Source organism: Guillardia theta (assembly GCF_000315625.1).
Source record: "Guillardia theta CCMP2712 unplaced genomic scaffold GUITHscaffold_53, whole genome shotgun sequence".
Taxonomy (NCBI): Eukaryota; class Cryptophyceae; order Pyrenomonadales; family Geminigeraceae; genus Guillardia; species Guillardia theta.
In genome coordinates, this window is record NW_005434621.1 from 227,879 (window position 1) to 250,875 (window position 22,997).

General features: G+C 48.3%; 4 protein-coding genes across 4 annotated transcripts; 2 read left to right on the top strand and 2 right to left on the bottom strand.

Moving 5' to 3' along the window:
- Window positions 1-1,494: 1,494 nt before the first annotated feature.
- Window positions 1,495-15,287, top strand: GUITHDRAFT_159850 (hypothetical protein; the record flags this gene model as incomplete). Its single annotated transcript, XM_005829270.1, has 6 exons — window positions 1,495-1,662; window positions 1,716-1,910; window positions 2,041-2,121; window positions 2,169-2,212; window positions 2,262-2,377; window positions 2,429-15,287. The coding sequence occupies 6 exons, from the start codon at window positions 1,495-1,497 to the stop codon at window positions 15,205-15,207; spliced, it is 13,383 nt and encodes a 4,460-aa protein (XP_005829327.1). The 3' UTR covers window positions 15,208-15,287.
- Window positions 15,266-17,836, bottom strand: GUITHDRAFT_88129 (hypothetical protein). The gene is made up of 19 exons (XM_005829271.1): window positions 17,727-17,836; window positions 17,565-17,620; window positions 17,459-17,515; window positions 17,359-17,405; window positions 17,223-17,303; window positions 17,023-17,130; window positions 16,912-16,967; window positions 16,775-16,859; window positions 16,658-16,731; window positions 16,521-16,603; window positions 16,364-16,473; window positions 16,230-16,310; window positions 16,094-16,179; window positions 15,928-16,047; window positions 15,818-15,873; window positions 15,732-15,770; window positions 15,646-15,683; window positions 15,549-15,602; window positions 15,266-15,500 (listed from the first exon to the last, which is right to left on the bottom strand). The coding sequence occupies exons 5-19, from the start codon at window positions 17,301-17,303 to the stop codon at window positions 15,417-15,419; spliced, it is 1,155 nt and encodes a 384-aa protein (XP_005829328.1). The 5' UTR covers window positions 17,359-17,405; window positions 17,459-17,515; window positions 17,565-17,620; window positions 17,727-17,836; the 3' UTR covers window positions 15,266-15,416.
- Window positions 17,837-18,617: 781 nt separating this feature from the next.
- GUITHDRAFT_111624 (hypothetical protein) lies at window positions 18,618-20,971 on the top strand (the record flags this gene model as incomplete). The annotated part of the gene is made up of 18 exons (XM_005829272.1): window positions 18,618-18,698; window positions 19,077-19,160; window positions 19,210-19,248; window positions 19,297-19,376; window positions 19,427-19,471; window positions 19,527-19,548; window positions 19,654-19,806; window positions 19,875-19,922; window positions 19,989-20,054; window positions 20,104-20,167; window positions 20,209-20,330; window positions 20,379-20,432; window positions 20,485-20,516; window positions 20,566-20,589; window positions 20,635-20,673; window positions 20,717-20,749; window positions 20,795-20,884; window positions 20,938-20,971. The coding sequence occupies 18 exons, from the start codon at window positions 18,618-18,620 to the stop codon at window positions 20,969-20,971; spliced, it is 1,110 nt and encodes a 369-aa protein (XP_005829329.1).
- Window positions 20,972-21,094: 123 nt separating this feature from the next.
- GUITHDRAFT_153592 (hypothetical protein) lies at window positions 21,095-22,538 on the bottom strand. Its single transcript, XM_005829273.1, has 10 exons — window positions 22,325-22,538; window positions 22,189-22,275; window positions 22,041-22,134; window positions 21,934-21,997; window positions 21,848-21,887; window positions 21,723-21,800; window positions 21,609-21,673; window positions 21,453-21,492; window positions 21,257-21,308; window positions 21,095-21,204 (listed from the first exon to the last, which is right to left on the bottom strand). Exons 1-10 carry the CDS (start codon window positions 22,496-22,498, stop codon window positions 21,140-21,142), a joined length of 759 nt encoding a protein of 252 aa, XP_005829330.1. The 5' UTR covers window positions 22,499-22,538; the 3' UTR covers window positions 21,095-21,139.
- Window positions 22,539-22,997: the final 459 nt, after the last annotated feature.

The window sequence follows — 22,997 nt, forward strand, 5'->3', positions numbered from 1 at the left end:
TAGTTGAATTGTTTACTGGAGTTTTTTCTTTCTTGGTATTGTTTTCCGTTACTGTTGAAAATTCATGCAACTTTCTATCAAGCCTTACACATTCGGATGACTCTTCTCTTCAATCAGGCTCTCTCTCTAGCCGCAAGTTGTTTAGGCCTCTCATCTCAGCCTCAATTTGTTTGATTGATCTTCGAATAGGAAAAACAAGCCTTTCCCCAGCCAGATTGGTCGGTCGAATATCTGCTTAACCGTGTGGAAACGCACTTGAAGCTGATTCGATTCTTATTTTCTTGATCTTTGAGTAGGATCAAATGGAACTCCCAGGAGATCTGGCGGAAGTTTCATGTCATGGAGCTAGGCTGTGGCATGCATAACTGGAGCTACTTCTGGATCGGCGAACAAGGTACTACTGCACAACAATCTTCAAATGCCTTGAAACGGATGTTCCAATCTTGCGGCAGCAATCTCTGGTCACAAGTTCTTTACGGTTCAAAACATTTATCTTTTGGTCTTCAAATGCCGGCGGGCACGCTCTCTCTATCTCTCTTATCTTCTCTCTCTTCAGACTCTCTTATCCTATCCTCCATCTCTCGTCATTGCATCCGCTCGCCAGGCATCTCCCCTTATCTCTGTACCGCACATCTAACAGCCCTGCATGAAAATCTTCTTCAGAATGGACAATCCTCGAATGGTTATTGCCCACTCAGCATGACTGTGAACTTGACGTTGTATCATCGTATCTTGACTTGGATCTGCTGACATTCTCTTGTTTGTGTGACTTTCTGACGTCCGATGTAACGTACTATTTCAGAAACTCGGGGGGAGGATGGAACGTATGCCAGCCGTGCCAGTCAGATAGCGTGACTTTGGACTAGTACAAGTCTAACAAACTTGTATTCCGTCAAGGCCCGGCAGTCCCACCGCGCAGCGCCCGGCCGGGCCCGGGGCTCACTGGACTCGTATGGCGCACACCGCCCGGTACGGTACCGTACGGTACGGTACGGTAGTACGTACTGTAATAGTCAATACCAGCCCCCGCCTGTAGTGTAGTACTAATTATCTTCAAGTACTACCTGTAGTGTAGTACTAATTATCTTCAAGGCTTCAAGTTTTTGCACTACCAACACATAATTTTTTATCTTTTACTAACTTAATGAAGGATTCTCAGTCTAGTACTGATTTACAGTACTTGATGTATGTTTTAAAAGCAAGTTGTATTGCTTTACCGTACTTGAATCAATAATGTAGGCCCGGCGGTTGAGAAGGGTGGTCCACCCTCCCCCTTTGGGTCTTTTCAAATTGTACAGCGAAGATTGATTTTCTGAATAAATATAATCATTCAATATTATTGATTGATAATTTATGGGTCTAATTGTGGGGTTAGAACGGAGGAGAGGGGCAACCGGCAGACGTTGTGCCGCGGGGCATGGTGGCAAGAAGAGGGAGGGGGGGAACCTGAGCGAAGAGGAGGCGGAAACAACAGGAAACTCCTGACATAGAATCATGGCTGATCCTAGATACAAGTACGTGCAAGAAAGGATTGAGCAGGGGTTGAGGGGTTGGGAGTTCAGTCCATCGGTCGATTCTCTGCTCTCCCAAGGGAAGAACCGCCAAATCCTTGAAGATTTTATGAAACCAAATGGACCTGAAAAAATGATGATATGCTGTCAGGTAGTGAACTCTTGTTGACAGAAGATTTTTCCCTGACAATTTTGCTCTCACAGCGAAGTACCAGCGGGAAGAATAAGTTGTACATGACCACGGGACAGGACGAAATTCTGAATGGCAAATGCTGTTACTTCACAAGAGTTAATCCGAAGGGGATTGATGTCAAGTCCTTTGAATTGGATTGCGCTTATGGAGAAATTGTTGGAAATCCACTTTCAAACTTCAACGTGGTAGTACAAGACGTTTTCCGGGTACGTTGCCTGTTGTCGTCATCACATAAGCCTCATTATTCTGTTCCCTCAGCCCGCAATCGAGTCTGAAGAGTCCTTTGGAAAGTGCCCTGAAGAAAATTGGAAAGAATACTCTGGCACTGTGTCAAAGTTTGCAGAAATGCTCACAGAAGCTGTACACAGTCTGAAGGGTGGAATTGAGTTGCCTATGCCCGATTCAAAATATGAAACAGTAATTCTTTCACTTCGTCTCGACCTATCTGACTGAAACTTTGCAAGATTCAACCCACCCAGCCGGCTTTCGCCAAAGCTGCTGTTGATAGGTTTAATTTTTTTCATTGATGTTTCGTGAATGTAAAACCTCTTATCCAGCGACGTCGTAACTCACTTCGAAAACATCGTGGAGAGATGGTGCTCGCAAATTGAAGATCTTCTCGATGAAAAGCAACCTCCTTCCAAAGACGCTGATGATTCTGGCCCTGAGACAGGTAAACCATCTTGCCAAAACGATGTTGAACACTCTTGACACGTTGTATCAGAGTTCGAATATTGGAGGACAAGGATGGCCAAATTCAATCATGTTGTAGAGCAATTGAAAAAGCCCATCGCTAGAGTTGTGATTGGTGTGCTCACTACCGCCAAATCAAAACACTTGAAACGGTGGAAGCTATGTGACAATGGGATCACTGACGCATTGAACGAGGCCAAGGACAATGTCAAATACCTGTCTACTTTGCAAAAGTATACAGAACCACTGTATACAGGCACACCTGAAGCGATCATTGAAAGCCTTCCTGCTTTGATGAACAACGTAAAAATGATGTTGACCATTGCCAGATACTACAGCACTCAAGAGCACATGACAACTTTGTTTGTCAAGATTACGAATCAGATGATCAAAACTTGCAAGAAGAGTATTGAATGCCCTGTCATTGGAGAGAACAAAGTCAGGTTGTGGGACCAGGACTATGAAAGCTTGCTAAAACGACTGGAGATGAGTCTTAAGTTGAACGATGCGTATCAAGAGCTTTATCGCCTTACCAAAGAAAAGCTTCAGACCCAGCCCAAAGTGAAACAATTCGATTTCAATGAAAGTAGAATATTCGGAAAATTTGACCTTTACTGTAAAAGAGTTCAAAAGCTCATGGATATGTTTACTACCATAGTACAATTCAGTGCCCTTGCAAATAACAAAGTTGAAGGTATGGATTCTTTGATTTCGCAATTCTTTCAGCTTGTTGATGACTTCAAGAAAAAACCTTACGACCTTTTGGACTACACCAAGAATGCATTTGATCGTGATTTTCTTGAGTATAATGTGAACATTGCAGAATTGGAGACTCAACTCCAAGGGTTCATCAATGCAAGTTTCGAAAACATTACAAGCACTGAACATGCTCTTGCGTTGCTTAAGCAATTCGAGACCATTCTGCAAAGGGAAACTCTCAAATCCGATCTTGACAGCAAGTACACCGTCATCTTTCACAACTATGGTCTAGATTTAGAGACAGTGCAGAAAATCTACGACAAGCAAAAAAATGCCCCTCCGACTGTTCGCAACTCTCCACCAGTTGCAGGCAATTTGATTTGGGCGAGGCAGTTGCTTCGAAGAATTGAGGACCCGATGAAAAAGTTTCAAGCCAACAAGAACATCATGACCACCAAAGAGTCTAAAAAAATCATCAAGACTTACAACAAAGTAGCACGAGCTCTGATCGAATATGAAACTCTTTGGCATCATGCTTGGTGTAAGTCTATCGAGGCAGCAAAGGCTGGTCTTCAAGCTTCACTGATTGTGAGACATCCGAAATCAGGAAGGCTCTTCGTGAATTTTGACAGAGAGATCTTACAGCTAATGCGAGAGACAAAATGCATGCAGCGGATTGGAATTGAGGTTCCAGAAAGTGCAAAAATGGTCCTGTTGCAAGAGGACAAATTCAAATCCTATTTCAACCAACTTTTGTTTGTATTGAAGGAATACGACAGAGTCCTAGGAAAAGTCATTCCTGTGATTCGTCCACTTCTGAAGCCGCATCTCGATGATTTGGACAGGAAGATTCAACCTGGAATGTTGATGTTGACTTGGCAGTCCATGAACATTGATGGGTATCTGAACAGAATTCATCAGGGTCTTGCGAAATTTGAAGAACTTGTCAAGAAGATCAACGACCTCATAGAAAACCGAGTGGAGTCAAATCTCAAATATATCAGCAAGACATTGCTGGTTGATATTCAGTCAGATTCTTCATTCACTTTGGATCAATTCGTCATCATGCAAGAAAAGGTGACCAAGAAGAAAACTCAGATGATGGATGCCAAGAATCTCGAGGTTGAGCGTGCTGTTGAAGATCTCATCAACATAGTGCTCAATTTTCCCATTGAAGACACGGAAGTTTCCAGTATCAGCGAAGAGACGATCCAGAAATTGAGGGATCACTATAGCCGGCTCATGTACTTGGCTATCTTGAACACCACAAAGAGCTCCTTTCATACCTTGAAGCGCAGGCTGGCATCGCGATCTGGAATGGGGGCAATAGTCGCTGACAAGCCCTTCTTTGACGTAAATGTAGAGCTTGCAGTGCCACATGTTACTATGAACCCGAGCTTGGATGAAATTCAAGCAGCGATCAATCGATGTGCCATCAATGTGTTGAAGTGTTCGAAGAGTATTTGCCAATGGGGCCAAGACCGTACACAAGATGTCAACAAGCTCCAGACATTTCACTCATTGATTGCCCAAGACCGCGAGATCGTGAAAGTTGTCCTTTTGCTGACTGGAAGTGTTGAAGGTACAAAAAAACAAGTCCATGATTACCTCCAGACATTTTTGCAATATGAACATTTGTGGAAAATGGACAAACAGGCTGAATATAAAAAGTTCATGGCAACGGAACCGGACAACGAAGCATTTGATAATGAATTGAAGAAATATGTTGAAATTGAGCTCACAATCGACAATATTCAAAGGGTGCACAATATTGGATGTATGTCGTTGGATACAAATCCAGTGAAAAGCTCGCTAAAGTCAGAAGCTGCTGCATGGAAGTCCCAATATTCTAGAAATTTGCATTCGCAAGCACGAGACGAAATGTTATCATTGCAAGATATGATGAAAGAGACACTTCAGAAGCTTGAGCGTCCATTGAATGATTTAGATGACGTGCGAGATGTCATGAATGTGCTGAAAGGAATTCGAGAGCGAGAGTCCGAGATCGATTATCAGATCATACCTGTTCAAGAGAAGTATCAACTGCTCTCAAACAACAACGTGTATGTTGAAAAAGAGGAGTATGACGAATTGAGCAACCTTGAAGAGACATGGATCAGGGTCAAATCTCAAGCAATGGCTGCTGGAGACCGCCTTGCTAGCTTGCAAGCTGGGTTCAAACAAACCTTGACGGAAAATGTGAAAGAATTTGTTGCTGATGCGAAAGATTTCAGGCAAGATTTTGTTGACAACGGCCCTATGGTGCAGGGAATTCCACCCATGGAAGCTGCTGAAAGGTTGAACAAGTACAAGCGATTGTTTGAAGAGCGACAAAGAAAATGGGATTCTTATTGTGAAGGAGAAGAGCTGTTTGGTTTACCCATAACCCAGTATCCAGAACTGGAACAGTGCAAGAAAGAACTTGAACTGCTGGACAAATTGTATTCCTTATACGTGAACGTGGTTCAAGGAATCAAGGGATATGGCGATCTGCTATGGGCTGATGTTGTAGCAAATATCGACAGCATGACAGAAGCTGCCACTGCATTTCAGTCTCAGTGCAAAAGAATGCCCAAGCAGCTGAGAGATTGGGAGGCTTACGGCGAGCTGAAGAAAACTATCGATGACTTCTTTGAAGTGCTGCCACTGTTGCAGCAATGTTCAAACAAAAGCATGAGAGTTAGGCACTGGAAGGCAATAATGCAAGTATGTGGCAAACAGATTCCGATGGACGAAAATGGTCCGTCGGCCGAAAACTGCAAATTGCAGCATGTGCTAGATCTTGGAATGGTTTCGTTCTCGGAAGATATTGAGGATATTGCCGGGGGATCTGAAAAGGAGTTGCAGATCGAGAACAAGTTAGACGCTATCATCCAAATTTGGGAAGCCCAAGCATTCGCATTTTCCCCTTTCAAGAATCGAGGTCCTGTCATTCTTGAAAGCAAAGCTTTGGGTGAAATCATGGAATCTTTGGAGGAATCACAAATGAATCTTGGGTCAATGGCTGGCAACAGATACTCAGCTCCCTTTCGTGAGAGAGTTATGGAATGGATAGCAAATCTTTCCACGGTATCAGATGTTGTAGAGCAATGGGTTGCAGTGCAGAATCTCTGGGTGTATATGGAAGCGGTGTTCTCAAGTGGAGACATTGCAAAACAACTTCCCCAAGAGGCAAAACGGTTTCAAACAATTGACAAGAACTTCATGAAGATCACTTCCAAGGCAAACGAAGTTCCGAATTGTGTTCAACTTTGCTGTGGGAATGAGTTGATGAGGACACTTTTGCCACATCTCACGGAACAATTAGAACTTTGTCAGAAGTCATTGACGGGTTATCTGGAAACCAAAAGAAATTGTTTCCCTCGCTTCTACTTTTGCTCTGATGGTGTCTTGCTAGAAATTCTTTCTCAAGGTTCTGACCCTCATGCAATCGTTCAACATTTGCAAAACGTCTTTGATTCTTTAGCTGCGCTTTCATTTGACAAGCAGAAGAAGAATACTGCTGTCACTATGGTTGCTAACGACAAAGAAGAAGTGAGGTTTTCGACTCCGTTGAATCTTGGTGGAAATGTTGAGGATTATCTAGGGGATCTCGTGAATCAAATGCAGGAAACTTTGCATGATATTTGCAGGGAATGCGGAGCAGAATGTGAAGGAATGAGCTGTGAAGAAATCGTCGAGAAGTTTCCAGCTCAAGTTGGCATCATGGCTATTCAATTCCAATGGACCAATGAAACAGAGGATGCACTCAAGCGAGCTCGACAAGACAAGTCTTCCTTGCATGGTTCGAATAAGAAAGCACTGGCCGTTCTCAATGAATTGATCGGAATGACGGTGATTGACAAATGGAACAAATTGGAACGCACCAACATCGAAACTTTGATTACCATTCAAGTTCATCAAAAGGATGTTTCAGAAGAGCTTGCAAAGAAGAAGGTGAAGGATCCACAGGATTTTGAGTGGTTGAAGCAAGCACGATGTTATTGGAAGGTAGAGAAGGACTGGACGGTCATTTCAATATGCGATGTTGATTTCGATTATTCACACGAGTATCTTGGATGCAAGGAGCGCCTCGTTGTCACTCCATTGACAGATCGATGCTACGTGACACTCTCTCAAGCGATCGGAATGTTCCTAGGAGGAGCACCGGCTGGTCCTGCAGGAACTGGAAAGACCGAGACCACTAAGGACATGGGACGAATGTTAGGAATTTTTGTTGTTGTTTTCAACTGCTCTGATCAGATGGACTACAAGGCATTGGGCAAGATTTACAAGGGTCTCGCCATGGCTGGTTGCTGGGGATGTTTCGACGAGTTCAATCGCATTGACTTAGATGTTTTGTCAGTTGCTGCCTCTCAAGTAGCCTGTGTTTTGGCAGCACAACGAGAACGCAGCAAAGAGTTTGTGTTTACTGATGGACAAACAGTTCAATTGAGACCTGGATGCAGTTATTTCATCACCATGAATCCTGGCTATGCAGGAAGGCAGGAGTTGCCTGAAAACTTGAAAGCCTTGTTTCGTGGAGTTTGCATGATGGTTCCAGACTTCATGTTGATCATCAGGGTGAAATTAGCTGCATGTGGATACTATGAGAATCAGGTCATTGCTAAGAAGTTTGACCTTTTGTACAATTTGTGCAAGCTGCAGTTGACAAAGCAGACGCACTATGACTACGGACTTCGAAATATCCTCTCTGTCTTAAGGACAGCTGGTAAAGTCAAGCGTGAGAACCTCAGTGCACCTGAGCCATTCTTGATGATGCGAACACTACGTGACATGAACATGTCCAAGATGATTGCTGAAGACGTTCCTCTCTTCTTATCTTTGATTGAAGATCTTTTTCCAAACATTACTGCAGAGAAGGCCACCTTTCCACAGGTTGAGAGTGCAGCAGAAAACTATGCAAAAGAGAAGAATCTGCAATGGAAAGAAGCTCCTGAATGGGCGGGCAAGGTTGTGCAGGTTTTGGAGACCTACTTTGTAAGACATGGGATTGGAATCGTTGGGCCCACTGGAGCTGGAAAGACTATGGCGTTGGAAACACTCGCAGGGGCATTGACGATGACTGACGAGAAGCACGTCATCTTGAAAATGAATCCTAAGGCTGTGACGGCTGCCCAGATGTTTGGAAAGTTGGATGCCACAACTGGAGATTGGACAGATGGAATCTTTGCTGTGCTATGGAGGAAAGGAACCAAGGCAAAGAACTCAAAGACTTGGATTCTGCTCGATGGTCCTGTAGATGCAATTTGGATTGAGAACCTGAACACCGTGCTGGATGACAACAAACTGCTCACTCTGGCGAATGGTGATAGAATTCCGATGACGCCTGAGATGAAGGCAATCTTTGAACCTGAGAACTTGATGAATGCCTCTCCAGCTACTGTTTCCCGCATGGGAATCATCTTCTTCTCTATCAGTGTCCTTGGATGGAAGCCATTGGCTCAGTCATGGCTGCAGACGAGGAGAGATAAGGAACATCAGATCTTGAGAAGTCTCATAGACAAGTATGTTGACCCCCTGTTTGAATTCCTGTTCCGAGACTGCAAGGCTGTTATGTACTCCACAGAGGGAATATACTTGAACAGTGCCTTCAAGATATTTGAAGAGTTAACTGCTCCTTTCATCGACACCAAACAAATCCTATCCGATGAACACATGGAACGACTCTTCATTTTTTCGCTGTGTTGGTCCCTTGGTGCCCTCCTGGAACTCTCGGATCGTACCAAATTCAATGAGAAGTTGATTGCAATCGCAGAGAATGCTCCGAATCTTGACGAGGGCGATACCTGTTATGAATATTTGGTCGACGCGCAGGGAAATTGGCAACATTGGAGAACTAAAGTTGAGTCCTGGGAGTATCCTCAGGATCGTGAACCAAAGTTTGCAGAGCTTCTCATTCCAACCTTGGACTCACTTCGATACGAGTCGATGCTTGCTACGTTGGTTCCAGCTGGAAAACCAGTTTTGTTCACTGGTGGTCCAGGAGTCTCGAAGACTGCATGTATCTTGATGTATCTTACAAACCTGAACGAGGAAATCTACAACATCAAGATGACTCCGTTTTCTTTCGTCACAACTCCGATGATTTATCAGAGGACTCTGGAGAGCACTGTAGAGAAGAGACAGGGAAGGACTTACGGACCACCTGGTGGAAAGAAGTGCGTCTTCTTCATTGACGACATCTCTATGCCTGTCATCAACAACTGGGGCGATCAGATCACAAACGAGATAGTCAGGCAAAGCATTGCCGAGGCTGGTCTTTACAATCTCGATAAGCCAGGTGAATGGAAGGGCTTGGTGGACATCTGTTACACAGCAGCTATGACACATCCAGGAGGAGGTAGAAATGACATCCCGAACCGTCTGAAACGTCAGTACTGTCTGTTCAATGTAACAATGCCATCGTTGATCGCTGTAGACAACATCTTCGGATCAATTATCCGTGGTCGCCTGTCCGAATCGTCTGGAGTACCCAAAGCTGTGGCGAACCTTGCATCGAAATTGACAGAGGCTACCATTCAGCTTTGGCAGAAAACTTCAAGTAAGATGCTTCCAACGCCAGCGAAATTTCACTACTTGTTCAACATGCGAGAGCTTTCAAGAGTATTTGCTGGAATATTTGAGGCCCCAAGAGAAACTGTCCGAGACGAAGTCTACCTTGTCAAGCTTTGGCGTCATGAGTGCGAAAGGGTGTTCTCCGATAAGCTCACGAATCTTGCAGACAAGGAATGGGAAAACAACTGTATTTTAGATGTAATAGAAGATGTTTTTGGAGGTGAGATGAGAAGCAACGTTCAAGGGATGTGTTATTTCGTGAACTTTCTTGGTGATCCGATCATCGATGCGGATGGAGTGGTCGAAGATGAAAGACCAAAGCTTTATGAGGAGGTGAAGGATCGCGAGTTCGTGAAGAACAAGGCGTTAGAATTCCAATCAAAGCACAATGAGGAGAACAAGGTTGGCAAGTTGGAGCTTGTCTTGTTCGAGTATGCCTTGGAGCATTTGATGAGAATCAATCGAGTCATTTGCATGGATCGTGGTTCAATGATGTTGGTTGGAGTTGGAGGATCTGGAAAGCAAAGCCTTACAAGGCTTGCATCCTTCATAGCAGGAAATTTCACTTTTCAGATAGTAATCACGAAACATTACAACACTGGAAACCTTTTTGACGACCTGAAGCTGTTATACAGGACTGCGGGAGTTCAAGGCAAGCCAGTCACTTTCATTTTCACTGATGCCGAAGTCAAAGAAGAAGGATTTTTAGAGTACATCAATCAAATCCTTTCCACAGGAGAGGTGTCAGGCCTGTTTGCAAAAGATGAACAAGACACCATCGTCGGGGAAATGCGTCCAATCGCAAAGAAAGAGGCAGGAAAGGGTTTCGTGGACTCAGCCGACAACCTTTGGAAGTATTTCCGAGATAGGGCGAGAAACAATCTGCACGTGGTCTTGTGCATGTCTCCGGTGGGAGATTTGCTTTCAAGTCGCTGCAGGAAATTCCCTGGGCTTATCAACTGCACGACTGTCGATTGGTTCCTTGCATGGCCGGAACAAGGATTGAGAGATGTGTCAGAGTCGCTCATCGGCAGGTTCGACATGGCGTCCACAGCTGAAGTGAAAGCTGCTGTCATCAATCACATGGGAACGGTTCATAAGATAGTTCAAGATGCAACTCTTGAATACTTCCAGAAGTTTCGAAGGAATGTGTATGTCACCCCTAAATCTTACTTGTCATTCATCAAGAGCTACACAGACGTCTACAAACGAGAGAAAGACAAGGTAGACGTGTTGAAAATCAAGATCGACAATGGTCTTGAGAAGCTCTTCCAAGCACAAGATGATGTCAAGAAAATGAAAGTGGAATTGGCGGCCGCTGAGGTTGTTCTGGCAGACTCTGTAAAGAAGTCATCAGAGCTCATGAAGGAGATTTCAGTAGCCACGCAGGCAGCAGAAAAGGTTAAATCCTCTGCCAAGGAGATTGCAGATGCTGCCAATGAGAAAGCTACAACGATTGGAGCTGAGAAGGCTGAGGTCGAACGAGATCTCGAAGCGGCAAAGCCGGCCTTGCTTGAGGCAGAAGACGCCTTGAAGGCAATCAAACCTGACGACATCAAGAACCTCAAGAGCTTGAAGAACCCGCCTGTTGTCATCAAGATCATCTTCGATGGCGTGTTGATCCTTAGACGCAGACAGATGGGAGTGAACTGCTACAAGGATAACTATTCGGAAGCCTCCAAGATGATGAACGAATCATCCTTCCTCGCAGATCTGCAGAACTTCCCCAAAGAAAGCATCACTGACGAAGATTGTGAGCTCCTCGCACCGTATATCCACCATCAGCTCTTCACAGAGGAGATGGCGGCAAAGGCTTCTGGCCTTGCTGTAGGTCTTTGCAAGTGGGTGAAAGCGATGGAGACGTATCACATGATCGCCAAGGTTGTGATACCCAAGATGGATGCGCTGAGGCTCAAGGAGGCTGAGTTGGCCACTGCTATGAAGAAGCTGGCAGCTGCAGAGGCTGAGCTGGAGAAAGCTCAGAGCGAGACAGACAAGCTGCAACAGAAGTTCGATGAAGCCATGTCAGAGAAGCAACGGCTGCAGGAAGAGGCTGATACCACCAAGAGAAAGATGGATGCTGCTACTCAGCTCCTCAACGGCTTGGCCGGAGAACGAGACCGATGGACTCAGCAGTCTGCTGATTTTGCAGATCAGATAGCAAGGTTGGCTGGTGACAGCGCCATCGCCTGTGGGTTCATGTCGTACACGGGGCCTTTCAACAAGACCTTCCGAGATCTTCTCTTGGGCACGCTCTTCCTCGAAGACATCATGTCCAAGAACATCCCTGTGACGAAGAACCTCTCTGTTACCACCATGCTCACAGATGAAGCCACAACTGGCCAGTGGAATCTCCAGGGACTCCCTACCGATGATCTGTCGATCCAGAATGGTATCCTGACCACCACGGCTTCGAGATATCCTCTCATGGTGGATCCCCAAGGTCAGGGCTTGACTTGGATCAAGAACAAAGAATCGAGCAACGATTGTAAAGAAACTAGCTTCGTCGACAAGATGTTCAGGACACATCTCGAAGACTGCATGTCCTACGGCAAGCCTCTTCTGCTCGCGAATGTCGAAGAAGAACTGGATCCAGTTCTAGATCCCGTTCTCGACAAGGCATTCCAAAGGAAAGGCAAGGGATACATCGTGGCTCTAGCCGACAAAGAATGCGATGTCGAACCGGAAAAGTTCAAACTGTACGTGACCACCAGGCTTGCGAACCCTCACTTCACTCCCGAGTTGTCTGCAAAGGTGACGGTCATCGATTTCACTGTTACGATGAAGGGGCTCGAAGACCAGCTGCTAGATCGTGTCGTTCAGTTCGAGAAACCTGAGCTGCAGACAGAGCGAACAAAGTTAAAGACGGAAGTGAATGATTACAAGGCTAAGATCATGGAGCTTCAAGATGACCTGCTTTATCGTCTAGCAAACTGCGAGGGATCCTTGTTGAACGACGAGGACATCATTGACGTGCTCAACATCACCAAGAAGACTTCTGCGGAAGTGACGGAGAAGTTGAAGAACGCGGGCGAGGCTGAAGAAAGGATCCGCGCAGCTTGTGAGGAGTATCGTCCCATCGCTGCCCGGGGATCAATCATCTACTTCTTGATCGCAGAGATGAGCGTTGTGAACCCCATGTACAACACGTCTCTCGCTCAGTTCATCCAGGTGTTCCAGCTCTCCATGGTCCAGTCAGAGAAGGCTGCCATCCCAGCCAAGAGGATCACCAACGTGGTGGAGGAGTTGACGTTCCGAACCTTCCTGTACGTCTGCAGAGGCTACATGGAGATCCACAAGAAGATCTACACGCTGCTCCTTGCGCTGAAGCTGCAGCTGCAGGCCGAGCTCATCAACCAGGATCACTTCTCCTGCTTCGTGAAGGGCGGAGCGGCCCTCGACATCAACGCCGTGAAGAAGAAGCCCAAGGAGTGGATCCCCGACCAGGTCTGGCTCAACATCATCCAGCTGAGCATGTCGATCCCATTGTTCAAGGAGCTCGCTGACATTGTGACTCGCAACGAGAGCCTGTGGAAGCAGTGGTACGACCAGGAGGCCCCCGAGGCCGTCCCTGTCCCCGACATCGACGACCGACTCGACAAAGTGAACAAGATGCTGCTAGTGCGAAGCATCCGAACCGACCGAACGATGATCAGTGCTGAAGAGTACATAGAAGAGGCGATCGGGAAGAAGTTCACCGACACTTACCCCCTCAATCTCGAGCAGACCCATCAGGATATCTGCGAGCTCGTGGACAGCCCAGAGCGCGTTCCCGTCATCTTCGTCTTGACTCCCGGGTCCGATCCGACTGAGCTTGTGATCGCGCTGGCCAAGAAGAAGAAGAAGGAGGTGCTCTCGGTCTCCATGGGCCAGGGTCAGGAGATCGTTGCCCGACGATACATCGAGCAGTGTGTGGCCAACGGTGGTTGGGTGCTGCTGCAGAACACCCACTTGGGGCTCAAGTACCTGGTGGAGCTCGAGCAGACCATCGGCAAGCTCGAGGAGATCGAGTCTGAGTTCAGGGTGTGGATCACAGCAGAACCTCACAACGGCATCCCCATCGGCCTCCTCCAGATGTCCATCAAGATCACCAACGAAGCTCCTGTCGGCATGCGCGCAGGCATGAAGAGGTCGTACGCCTGGATCACCCAAGACACCCTGGATGCTGTTCCTCGCATCGAGTGGCGAACGCTGCTCTGGGTCCTGTGTCACCTACACAGCGTGGTGCAGGAGAGGAGGAAGTTTGGAGCCATCGGCTGGACGGTCCCTTATGAGTTCAACCAGTCTGACCTGAGCGCCTGCACCAACTTCCTGCAGAATCATATCCTGGACATGGACGCTAAGAAAGCCAAGGAGGTGACATGGTCCACAGTCCGGTACATGATCGCTGAGATCCAGTACGGAGGAAGGATCACCGATGACTGGGATAGGAGGCAGATGAACACTTTTGCTGAGAAGTTCTTCTGCAACGCCGTGCTCGAGCCCAACTACAGCTTCCTCAAGGGCTACACCATCCCGCAGGGGACGGACATTAACTTGTTTCGGGAGCACGTTAACTCCTACCCGGCGACTGACAGCCCTGAGGTGTTCGGTCTCAACATGAACGCCGATCTTGTCTTCAGAGTCGACAACGCCGAGAAGGTGTTTGCAACTATCCTTGAGACACAACCCAAGGGCGGCGGCGGTGGCAGTGGCAAGTCGAGGGAGGAGGTTGTGACCGAGCTGTGCAAAGACCTTCTCTCCAAGTTGCCGGCTAACTTCAACATGAACGAGATCAAGTCCTCGTTGAAGAAGGCCGGGGAAAGCAAGCCCGTCAACATCTCCCTTCGGCAGGAGATCGACGTGTTGCAGAAGGTGATGACAGTCGTCCGCAGCACTCTCAATAACTTGCAGCTTGCGATCGACGGCACCATCGTTATGTCGGACGACCTTGCCTCTGCTCTCGACTCGCTCTCCAACGCCAAGGTTCCCCCCACGTGGCTGCGAGGCGCCTGGTTCTCCCCTACCGTCGGCATTTGGTTTCAGAGCCTGATCAACCGCTTCGAGCAGTGGGATAGGTGGATCAAGGGCGGCCGACCCAAATCCTACTGGCTTCCCGGCTTCACCAACGGCCCAGGTTTCCTGACGGCCTGCCGCCAGGAAGTGACCCGATCGCATTCGGGCTGGGCCCTCGATGACGTGGCAGTGTTCACCGAGGTGACCAAGCACGACCCTGAGGACGTGAAGGAGTCGCCATCGGAGGGAGTCTACATCCATGGAATGTACCTCGACGGGTGCGGATGGAGCAAGAAGGAGAGCAAACTGGTAGAGGCTCCTCCTAAGATCCTCTTCATCCCGCTGCCTTGCATGTGGGTCACTGCCGTACAAAAGGCGAACAAGAAGGTTGACTACATGGTCTACGAGTGCCCCGTGTATGAGCGGAAAGATCCAAGGAAGCGCGGCATGACGGCTGCTCAGCCCAACTTCGTGTTCGCTCCTGAGATCAGGACTGAGGACCCACCGTCCAAGTGGATTCTTCGCGGAGTTGCGCTCCTGACGTACTACGGAGAGTAAGGGGACGATGGAGGAGAAGAAAGACGATAATGGGATAACATGTGTAGAGGATTGATTTGAATAAATGAAGTTTATCTTCCCTTGTCCTGTGAACATTCCATGTGAACAACATCCAATCATCTCGCCGCTCTCGCCTCTTGCTTTCAACCTCTCTAGTAGGGTAACAGCCAGTGACCGTGCACTCGCTCCTAGTCGACGTGACTGCCTCGTCAGTTGTGACTCTTGCTCTGATGTTTCGCCCCCTTCTCCCTCATCTCTGAGACCAGAGCAGCCGTCTTGGAGCTCTTTGCCGCCTGCCCAGTAGCGTTCAGACACACTCGAAAAGAGCAGAAGCATCCTGCCTTGAGAAGGAACTTATGTTGCAAAAGTTGGTCGGCACTCCATCGTTGCTCAGGCTTTACCAGGGATCAGAGAAACAAAGCAACAGGAATCTCTCACGTTCTCAAGGAGGCACTTTGACAGCCAGTCAGAAGTCTCTGCAAGAGATCAAACTGTCAGCTTCTCGTTGCCGTGTCAGCGAGTACCTGTAGACATCCCCTTCCTCCTGAAGCTGGGGGGATCACCTGAATGACGATCGTTATGCGAGAGAGAAGTCTGCGGAGGTACACACTGGATGTGATGAGGAACAGCGCTCGCATGATCGGCTCATCGAACCATGGCGGTTCCCTGGGAAACCATCGGACAAGACTTGAGAAAGGAAACGATTTCGGCGAGGAGCACCGGTCTACGGCTTCGATGGCCATGATGCCGAGGCTCCAGATGTCGACCTTCTCGTTGTAGTATTGCGTCCTGATGAGCTCGGGGGCCATCCAGTAAGGAGTTCCGACCAGACTGTTGCGCCTGCAGCAAGCAATCATCCACAGTGAGGGTGCCACGTCACTGGCACCTCCCCGCCTCTTCCGTTAGCTGAACGCAATACCCGAAGTCAGCGAGTTTTACTGACCCGTCCAGCCCGATGAGAATGTTGTCACTCTGAGGGAAGTCAGACGTCACGGGGGCTACGGGCGGAGGAGGCTTCACACCTTGATGTCCCGGTGGATCCGACTCCTGGTATGCAGGAACGACAGCGCAAGCGCCACCTCGCGGCACAGGTATGCGACAATCTGCAGCGAGGCAAGTTCAACAGGCTGCTGGCCGAAGGAGCCAAGGGGAATACATCTTCCTCGAGGCAGAAGTTGGTGATGAGGTCACAGAGCGCTCCTCCTTCCACCGCCTCCATCATGATCCACAACTCCCGCTCCCAAAGGAAAGTCTGTATGCATTCGGCTGGCGGCAGAGTGAGAGGACGAGCGCAGAGAACACTCTCTGCAGACTTATGTTGGGGTGCTTGCTCAATGCCATCATAGCAATCTCATTCTCTAGAGCTGGGATGTTCGTTTGCTTGCCAATCTCCAACCTGACCACAAGCAAAGTCATCAGCTCCCAGCATGAGCGATGAAATGTGCAGTGCCTCTTCAAAGCGATCCTCCTGCCGTCGGAAAGACGATCGCCGATATACACAGACCCCGAGGAGCCTTCCCCTGCCTGCAGACGTTCATCCTGTAGATTCTTCAGGAAGCGGCAAAACCTTCTTGAGGCTCTTGATATGGTTCAGAGGGTTCTCCAACTTGAATTGGACCGCGTCCTTAGAGGCAGCCTTGAAGTCCTTCGCCCTGCCAACAGACTTTGTCATCGAGGTGAGGACCTTCTTTCTCATCAGCACACCTGGGAGGCGCCGGCCTCGTGCAACCTGCCGAACGAAACTCAAGAATGTCCAGCACCTGCAAAACATTCCTCAGGATCAGAAAGCATTCTTGCAGACGGAGCAGTCCTCACAATCTGTGGGTTTCTCATCGTCTCCTCCTTGCCAATCCCTGAAGACTTCAAGATCTGTCTCCACTCCTCCGGCAACCCGCTGAATCCCGTCGAGTCGCTGGGGTCCACCTGCCCAAGGCAAGTCATTGCATGTCAGCCGTTTTCAAGATTCGCCACAGCGGGCAGGAATTCACAGGGCATCAAGGCAGCAAAAACGACACCTGGACGTGCGTTATGTGCTGCAAGTTGTACGGCAGAGAGATGCCCTGCTCGTCATGCTTCTTAGACAAGCTCCGAGTCATCTGCCGCCGGGCCGCTGTCAACCGATCGTCCGGGTACAGAGGGCTGTGAAACAACCTGATAGTTGGTCGGTAGAAGAAATCCAGGGACATCAGCCAGAAACTCTGTGATAGATCATGCTTAAGTACTGGGACACCGTCGAACATCACTCCATTACGAGAAGTCTTCCCCTCGTCGTCGGCTACCCATTCCTGCGGCAGAGCCTTGCGCCATGCTGACGTGAAACTGTCTAAGGGAGCCGCTCGAACACAAAACAACGATACCATCAGGAAGCCCTCGATACTTTCCATCAGCTCGATCGTGCTCGACATGAACTCCTCTGTGAACAAGCTCACCAGGTGCGAGCAAAGAATCGAACAAGAACGCAAGACAAACTCAGGACGTCCTATCCCACAGACCTCACGTCTTCCAGCCTCATCACTGACCTGGTAAAGGCCGAAGGTGAAGAAATCTCTCCCCCATATTCCTCCTCCTCCTCCTCCTCCCTTCCCTTCTTTGCCGCCTCGTCCTTCAACCGCCATGGTCGCCACAATCGCATTGGTCGCAATCCCAACAAATTGTTTACTCAACACTAGTTCCAAACAAGCCCTGACTACCCCTCTAAACTTGACCTACCCCCATGGAACACATCACTGTACCCCTCAAATACTATATGTATACCAGTCCCCAAAAGGGTCCTCGTAACACCCTACCCTACTCTTTCAACCACTACACCTACCTACCTATCATTCCGGTCTCGCCACCCGCCCCCTCAAAGGTTGCAACAAGTCAATTTTAAGATGTGAATTTGTACCATAAAGTGATTTATATTATTATTGTTTCTATAAATAAACTAAATTATTTTATTCATAAAAGTATATTGTATACAAGTGTGGAAGATGGACGACCAGTGTGGATCCTTCAATAAAAATGTCATGATTTCCCAAAATTTGGTGTTTAAATTTTAAATTCTCAAAATTAATCTATTTATTTGAAATTACATAATATAGTTTTTGACTTGTGTCTTTGTCAACGTTCTTGCGGTAAAAATCCTCTCAAGAATTCCAGAACTCGAAGTAGGGTCCCATCAGGATTCCTTGATGAAGGGGGGTGGGGGTCCAGATCCAAAGCATGCGGGTGGGGGGTGATAGGTTATTGAAAGGGGTAGGGTACTGTGGCTATCCAAGGTGGGGTTATCTTGTAGAAAGTGGGGTGGATTTCAAGGAAGAAACAGGGGAAAGACACTGATCGTTTCCAGATGGGGTGGAAACTGCAGGGGTGGGGGTCAAGACAGGTGGGGTAGAAGTCTGGGTGGGTGGTCAAGTCGCGGCGCGGCGATGTCGAAGTCTGCGAAAGATGCGCTGGCGGCACAGCTGGACGCGCTGATGGGGAAGGAGCGAGATGTGCCGGTAGAGAAGGTGAGAGAACAGAGACCCTCCATGCTCTCTCCTCCATGTCCCGATCCTCTCCTGTTGGACTGTCCAGCAGGCAGAGTGAGCATGTCTCGTAGCTGGTTTGGGTGTACCCTCGAACCTGGGAAGGAAGGGCAGTCACTTAGGATTTTGCTGTGCTGTTGAACACTCAGCGATAATGTTGATCATGGATGGCTGAGTAGCCTGCCTTGCATGATCAAGTGATGAGTGTGCGAAGGCAGAAAGCTGTATACACAGGCTTCCGAGCACTTGGGAAGTTGGTCCATAGGAATCAATGATCTGTGTTGCTCTGGAGAAGATCTTTATTATCGCACCCTTCACCTCCACAGCTATTTCATCTCCTTACTCATCGTCTTCCGCCAGCGCACGAACAGGAGAATAAACTTCTGGGACGATGACGTGGACAAGTATTGGATTTGCGGCTGTTCCCCGCATTTGATCCTCAGGGTTGGATGCACCACTCAGCGAACCATGTTTGCTGATATGATGTCTGCAGAACTCTCGTTCTGATCTCGGAGTGTGGGACAAAGTGCAAGTACATAGAGTAGAGATGGGGAGCTCGAGTTTGACGAGATGAGTCTAGGATGAGGACGCCAAAGCTGCCTGGGACGTGTTGCCTCAAGAGGAGAAGGATAAATATGGATACGAGTACGAACTGATGCGGTGATAATGCTGGTTTGATCCTCGATACCATGCGCTCAATTGCACGACAGGTTCCTAGAGCAACTTGTTGCCGATTTGGACAAGTCAATCAGAAGGTGTGATTTCTCTCAGTATGACAACACAACTGAAGCTTGTTGTTTTCTGTGTTAGACACCAAGAGAAACTCAAACAGGTAAATAGTGACGATGGATTCAATCCTCACCTCTAAGTTCTGGATTATTGCTGATGGAGCTTACATTGCCTTGATAATCTGGGGTGAGTTGTAATCGTCGTTCAGGAACAATCTGGCAAGAAGTTCAACCTTAGCAAGGAGACGCAAGCTCAGGTACTAAAGGATCTTCTTCCTGTGCTGCGCTCTAGTCTGATCAAGACGTCCGCCAAGGTTGATGCCCTCGCCCAGCAAATCAAGGAGTTGCACCAGAAGGCGCAGGTTGACTAATTGAAGGCATGTCGCGTCGAAGCATGACGACTGACTCGCTTGCTTTCTTGCTCGTTCAGGCGCTTGGTGATGAAGGAGAAGTAGATGGAAGTTTGAAGGCAATGGGGGTGAGCCAGATCATTTTTCTCCTTCCACACTACGGCCTTGTCACTCATTTCGTGTTGGTGAACTAGGAAGTGGAAGAGCTTACCAAGCAGAAGGAGACTCTTGAAAATCCAATATTTCCTGGCAAAGAGAAGGTGATTGCAAATTTTTTCGCCAGGGTAAAGGAAAGTGAGTCTGGTCTAGGTTATGGAAGTGTGCGAGATTTGCTGCAACTTTATGGCCAATACGGACAGTGAAGTGAGCAACAGTATCCTTTGACGTCAAGCTTGTCATGATTCGCATGTATAGGTTCGCAAGGCGGAGCATCTTGCTGGAAAGCAACATCAGGCAAAGTCAAGTACATGCAGTATGCTTGTCTGACATGCAAGAAGGGTTGGGCTCAAATCAGGGAAAAGCTCAAGGAGCTGAGGGTATATGTGTTCAACATGTTTTGTCAGACTCTAAATACTCTTTTGTAGGCGATGCATGATGGAAAGGGGCCGCCGCCGCCTCCTCCGAAGAGGAAGGAAAGGGTGAGGCTATTGATGCGAGCCAACACGTGTTGTGAAAGATTTCTGGTTGAAGGAGAGGGACAATGACAGAGACCGCCGAGATCGGTAACTTACCTCTTATAAAACGATAGATCCTCTTACTCTCCCTGCTCAGTTCGCGCGAGCGCGGCAAAGACAGGTTTGAGGCGGTTCCTCTTACAGGAGGGAATTGACGAGAGTGAAGGTCTCGCGAGCGAGATAGGCACCGGGACTATCGGGACCGGTTTGTCTGCTTTTCTCTATCTTCCACCTTAACTGGTCTGCAGGGACCGACGGGATGATCGCAGAGACCGATACAGGTGGCTGACAAGATCGATGAGCGACTCTCCTCATGCCGACTACAGGGACTATGACCGTGACCGGGACAGGAACAGGGACAGATCGAGAGAGAGGGACGGGTCTAGGGAGCGGGATCGTTCTAAGGAAAGGGACAGGTGGGTCCAGGCTGATGACAAGGTGCATGGAAGGAGCTGATGAATGTGACCAGGCACAAGGATCGCGACTACAGAGACTCTAGGTAGAAATGGAGAAGTCGGTTGCGAATCGAAATTTGGTCGGCGGACTCAGAACTGAACTTGTAGACTCTCTGAACTTGTCAGATTGTCCTACTTGCGATAATGAAGGCTTGAATGGGTATCGTGGAGCAGCATCTCATCACATGCCTGTACTCGTTACGTCTCGCAATTCTTTTAGGCAGCTGCCTGCATCTCTTCCTCCAGCTTCTTGTCCAGATCCCACACGCCGTGTCCAGTTCCTGCGATCCCCAACTGTTACTCGCGATCAACCCTCATGTCCTGTCCTCTCACCGACACGCTTGATCTGAGCGACGTACTCCGCCATTGTCTTGATCGCTCGCACCTGCAAGTCACAATCAGACCTTCGATCTGGGCGAGCCACGAGAGACTTTGCACGGTCTAGTCTCATCCTGCTGTAGAGCAAGCAAGAGAGGGATAGAAGAGCGAGAATCATTGATATGGTGAGGTTTCCATGCAAGAAATTTACCTGATCCCCGAGATAGTTTTCGATCTCGTCGCAGAACTGACTGTAAGAACGACAGATCAAGGCAGATAGACAAGGGATGAAAAAGCAGAAATAGAACATGTGAAGGGATATAAAACATGTGAAGATGATCGCATGACAGAACTTTGAGAGACTTACGGATCCTCGCACTCCGCACCAAGTGCGTGCAGATCAAGCAATTTCCGATAAACAAACTTCTCAAGCTGCCAATCCATGTAAGTCGATCAACACGAGTAGCGAGTAGTGCAGTACCATCAAAGCAAGCTCGAACGCATAGAGAGCATCCGATGTTCCGTCGACTCTGCTAAACTGCATGTCTGGGACAGCCAGCTGGCAAATTTTCGTCAGTTGTCATCAACACCACGTCGATGACAGACCGGCTTGAGAACAACTTTCCCACCACGAGTGTTCTGGTACCTGACAACAGATGAGCGCAGACGCGGGCACAGAGATAGCACATTACTTCATGAACTGCTCAGCGTGTCCCCTTTCCTCCTGCGATTGGTCCGCAAAGAATTTGGCAAATCCTGCCCTTGCGTCAGGGAAGAAGGCCTTGCATTGCGCCGCAACCTTTGAGTGCTACGGTATCGCGATCGAAGTAAGAGAAGAGAGCATGGTAGGCATACGAAGCTGTGTACTCGACGTTGATATGGTCATTGAGCGCCTATTTTGCCCAAAGGTCAGCTTGACTGCAAGCACAGGGAACCAACAACCACACCTGCTCAAGCTTGATGTCCCAGTTCACACGGCACCTGCTCTCTGGTTCGGTCTCACCCTCCTCGGGTTGAAAGACAAGACTGCGCATCTGCGCGCAGGCTCCATCATGTTGAGCCAGTCCGAGGGGCAACTCTCACCTGATTCTCTGCATCCGAGAAGCCAACCTTGCCGAAGTCGATGACCTGGTCGGGCTGCTCCTTCGCCGCCCTGATGCGAACTGCAGCCGGACCAGCACGTGCGAGGCTCCGCATGTTGCTTCTCGATCTCAGGAGAGCAGTAGAAGGAGCAAAGGCATCAGCCAAAGAGGCCATCGCAGCGATGGAAGCGCAGATATACGGGAGCTTGATCCACATGTCTGATGAACGAAGCAGTCAGGGCTCAAAGGGCTCAAAACGTATCTGTCGATTGATGGACAACAACCGCACAATCACTGGTTCAAAACATTGGGGCGGGGCCATCTAAATGCTCAGAAATGCAGGCTAGGTTTGGCCCTTCCAGAAGAAAACATGTCACAGTCAAACCACACATCACAGAGTCCAGAACATGCATCGAGATTACAAGATCGGAGAGCAAAAGAGATGTTGTCGATGTGAAATCAACGAGCGCTCGGTTGCATCACAGGAGTCTTTCCTGAGAGAGCGTGAGGTCGCGAGGGTGGAAATGACGAGAGAAAGGAGTAGAAACGATCGTAAGCATGAAAACACAGCACACGAAGACATGTAACACTCATTATCAGCTTCAGTTGATGAGGAGAACAGAGAGGGCAGAGATGTGGGGAGAACATGTAGTTGGGGTATGACAAACTAATTG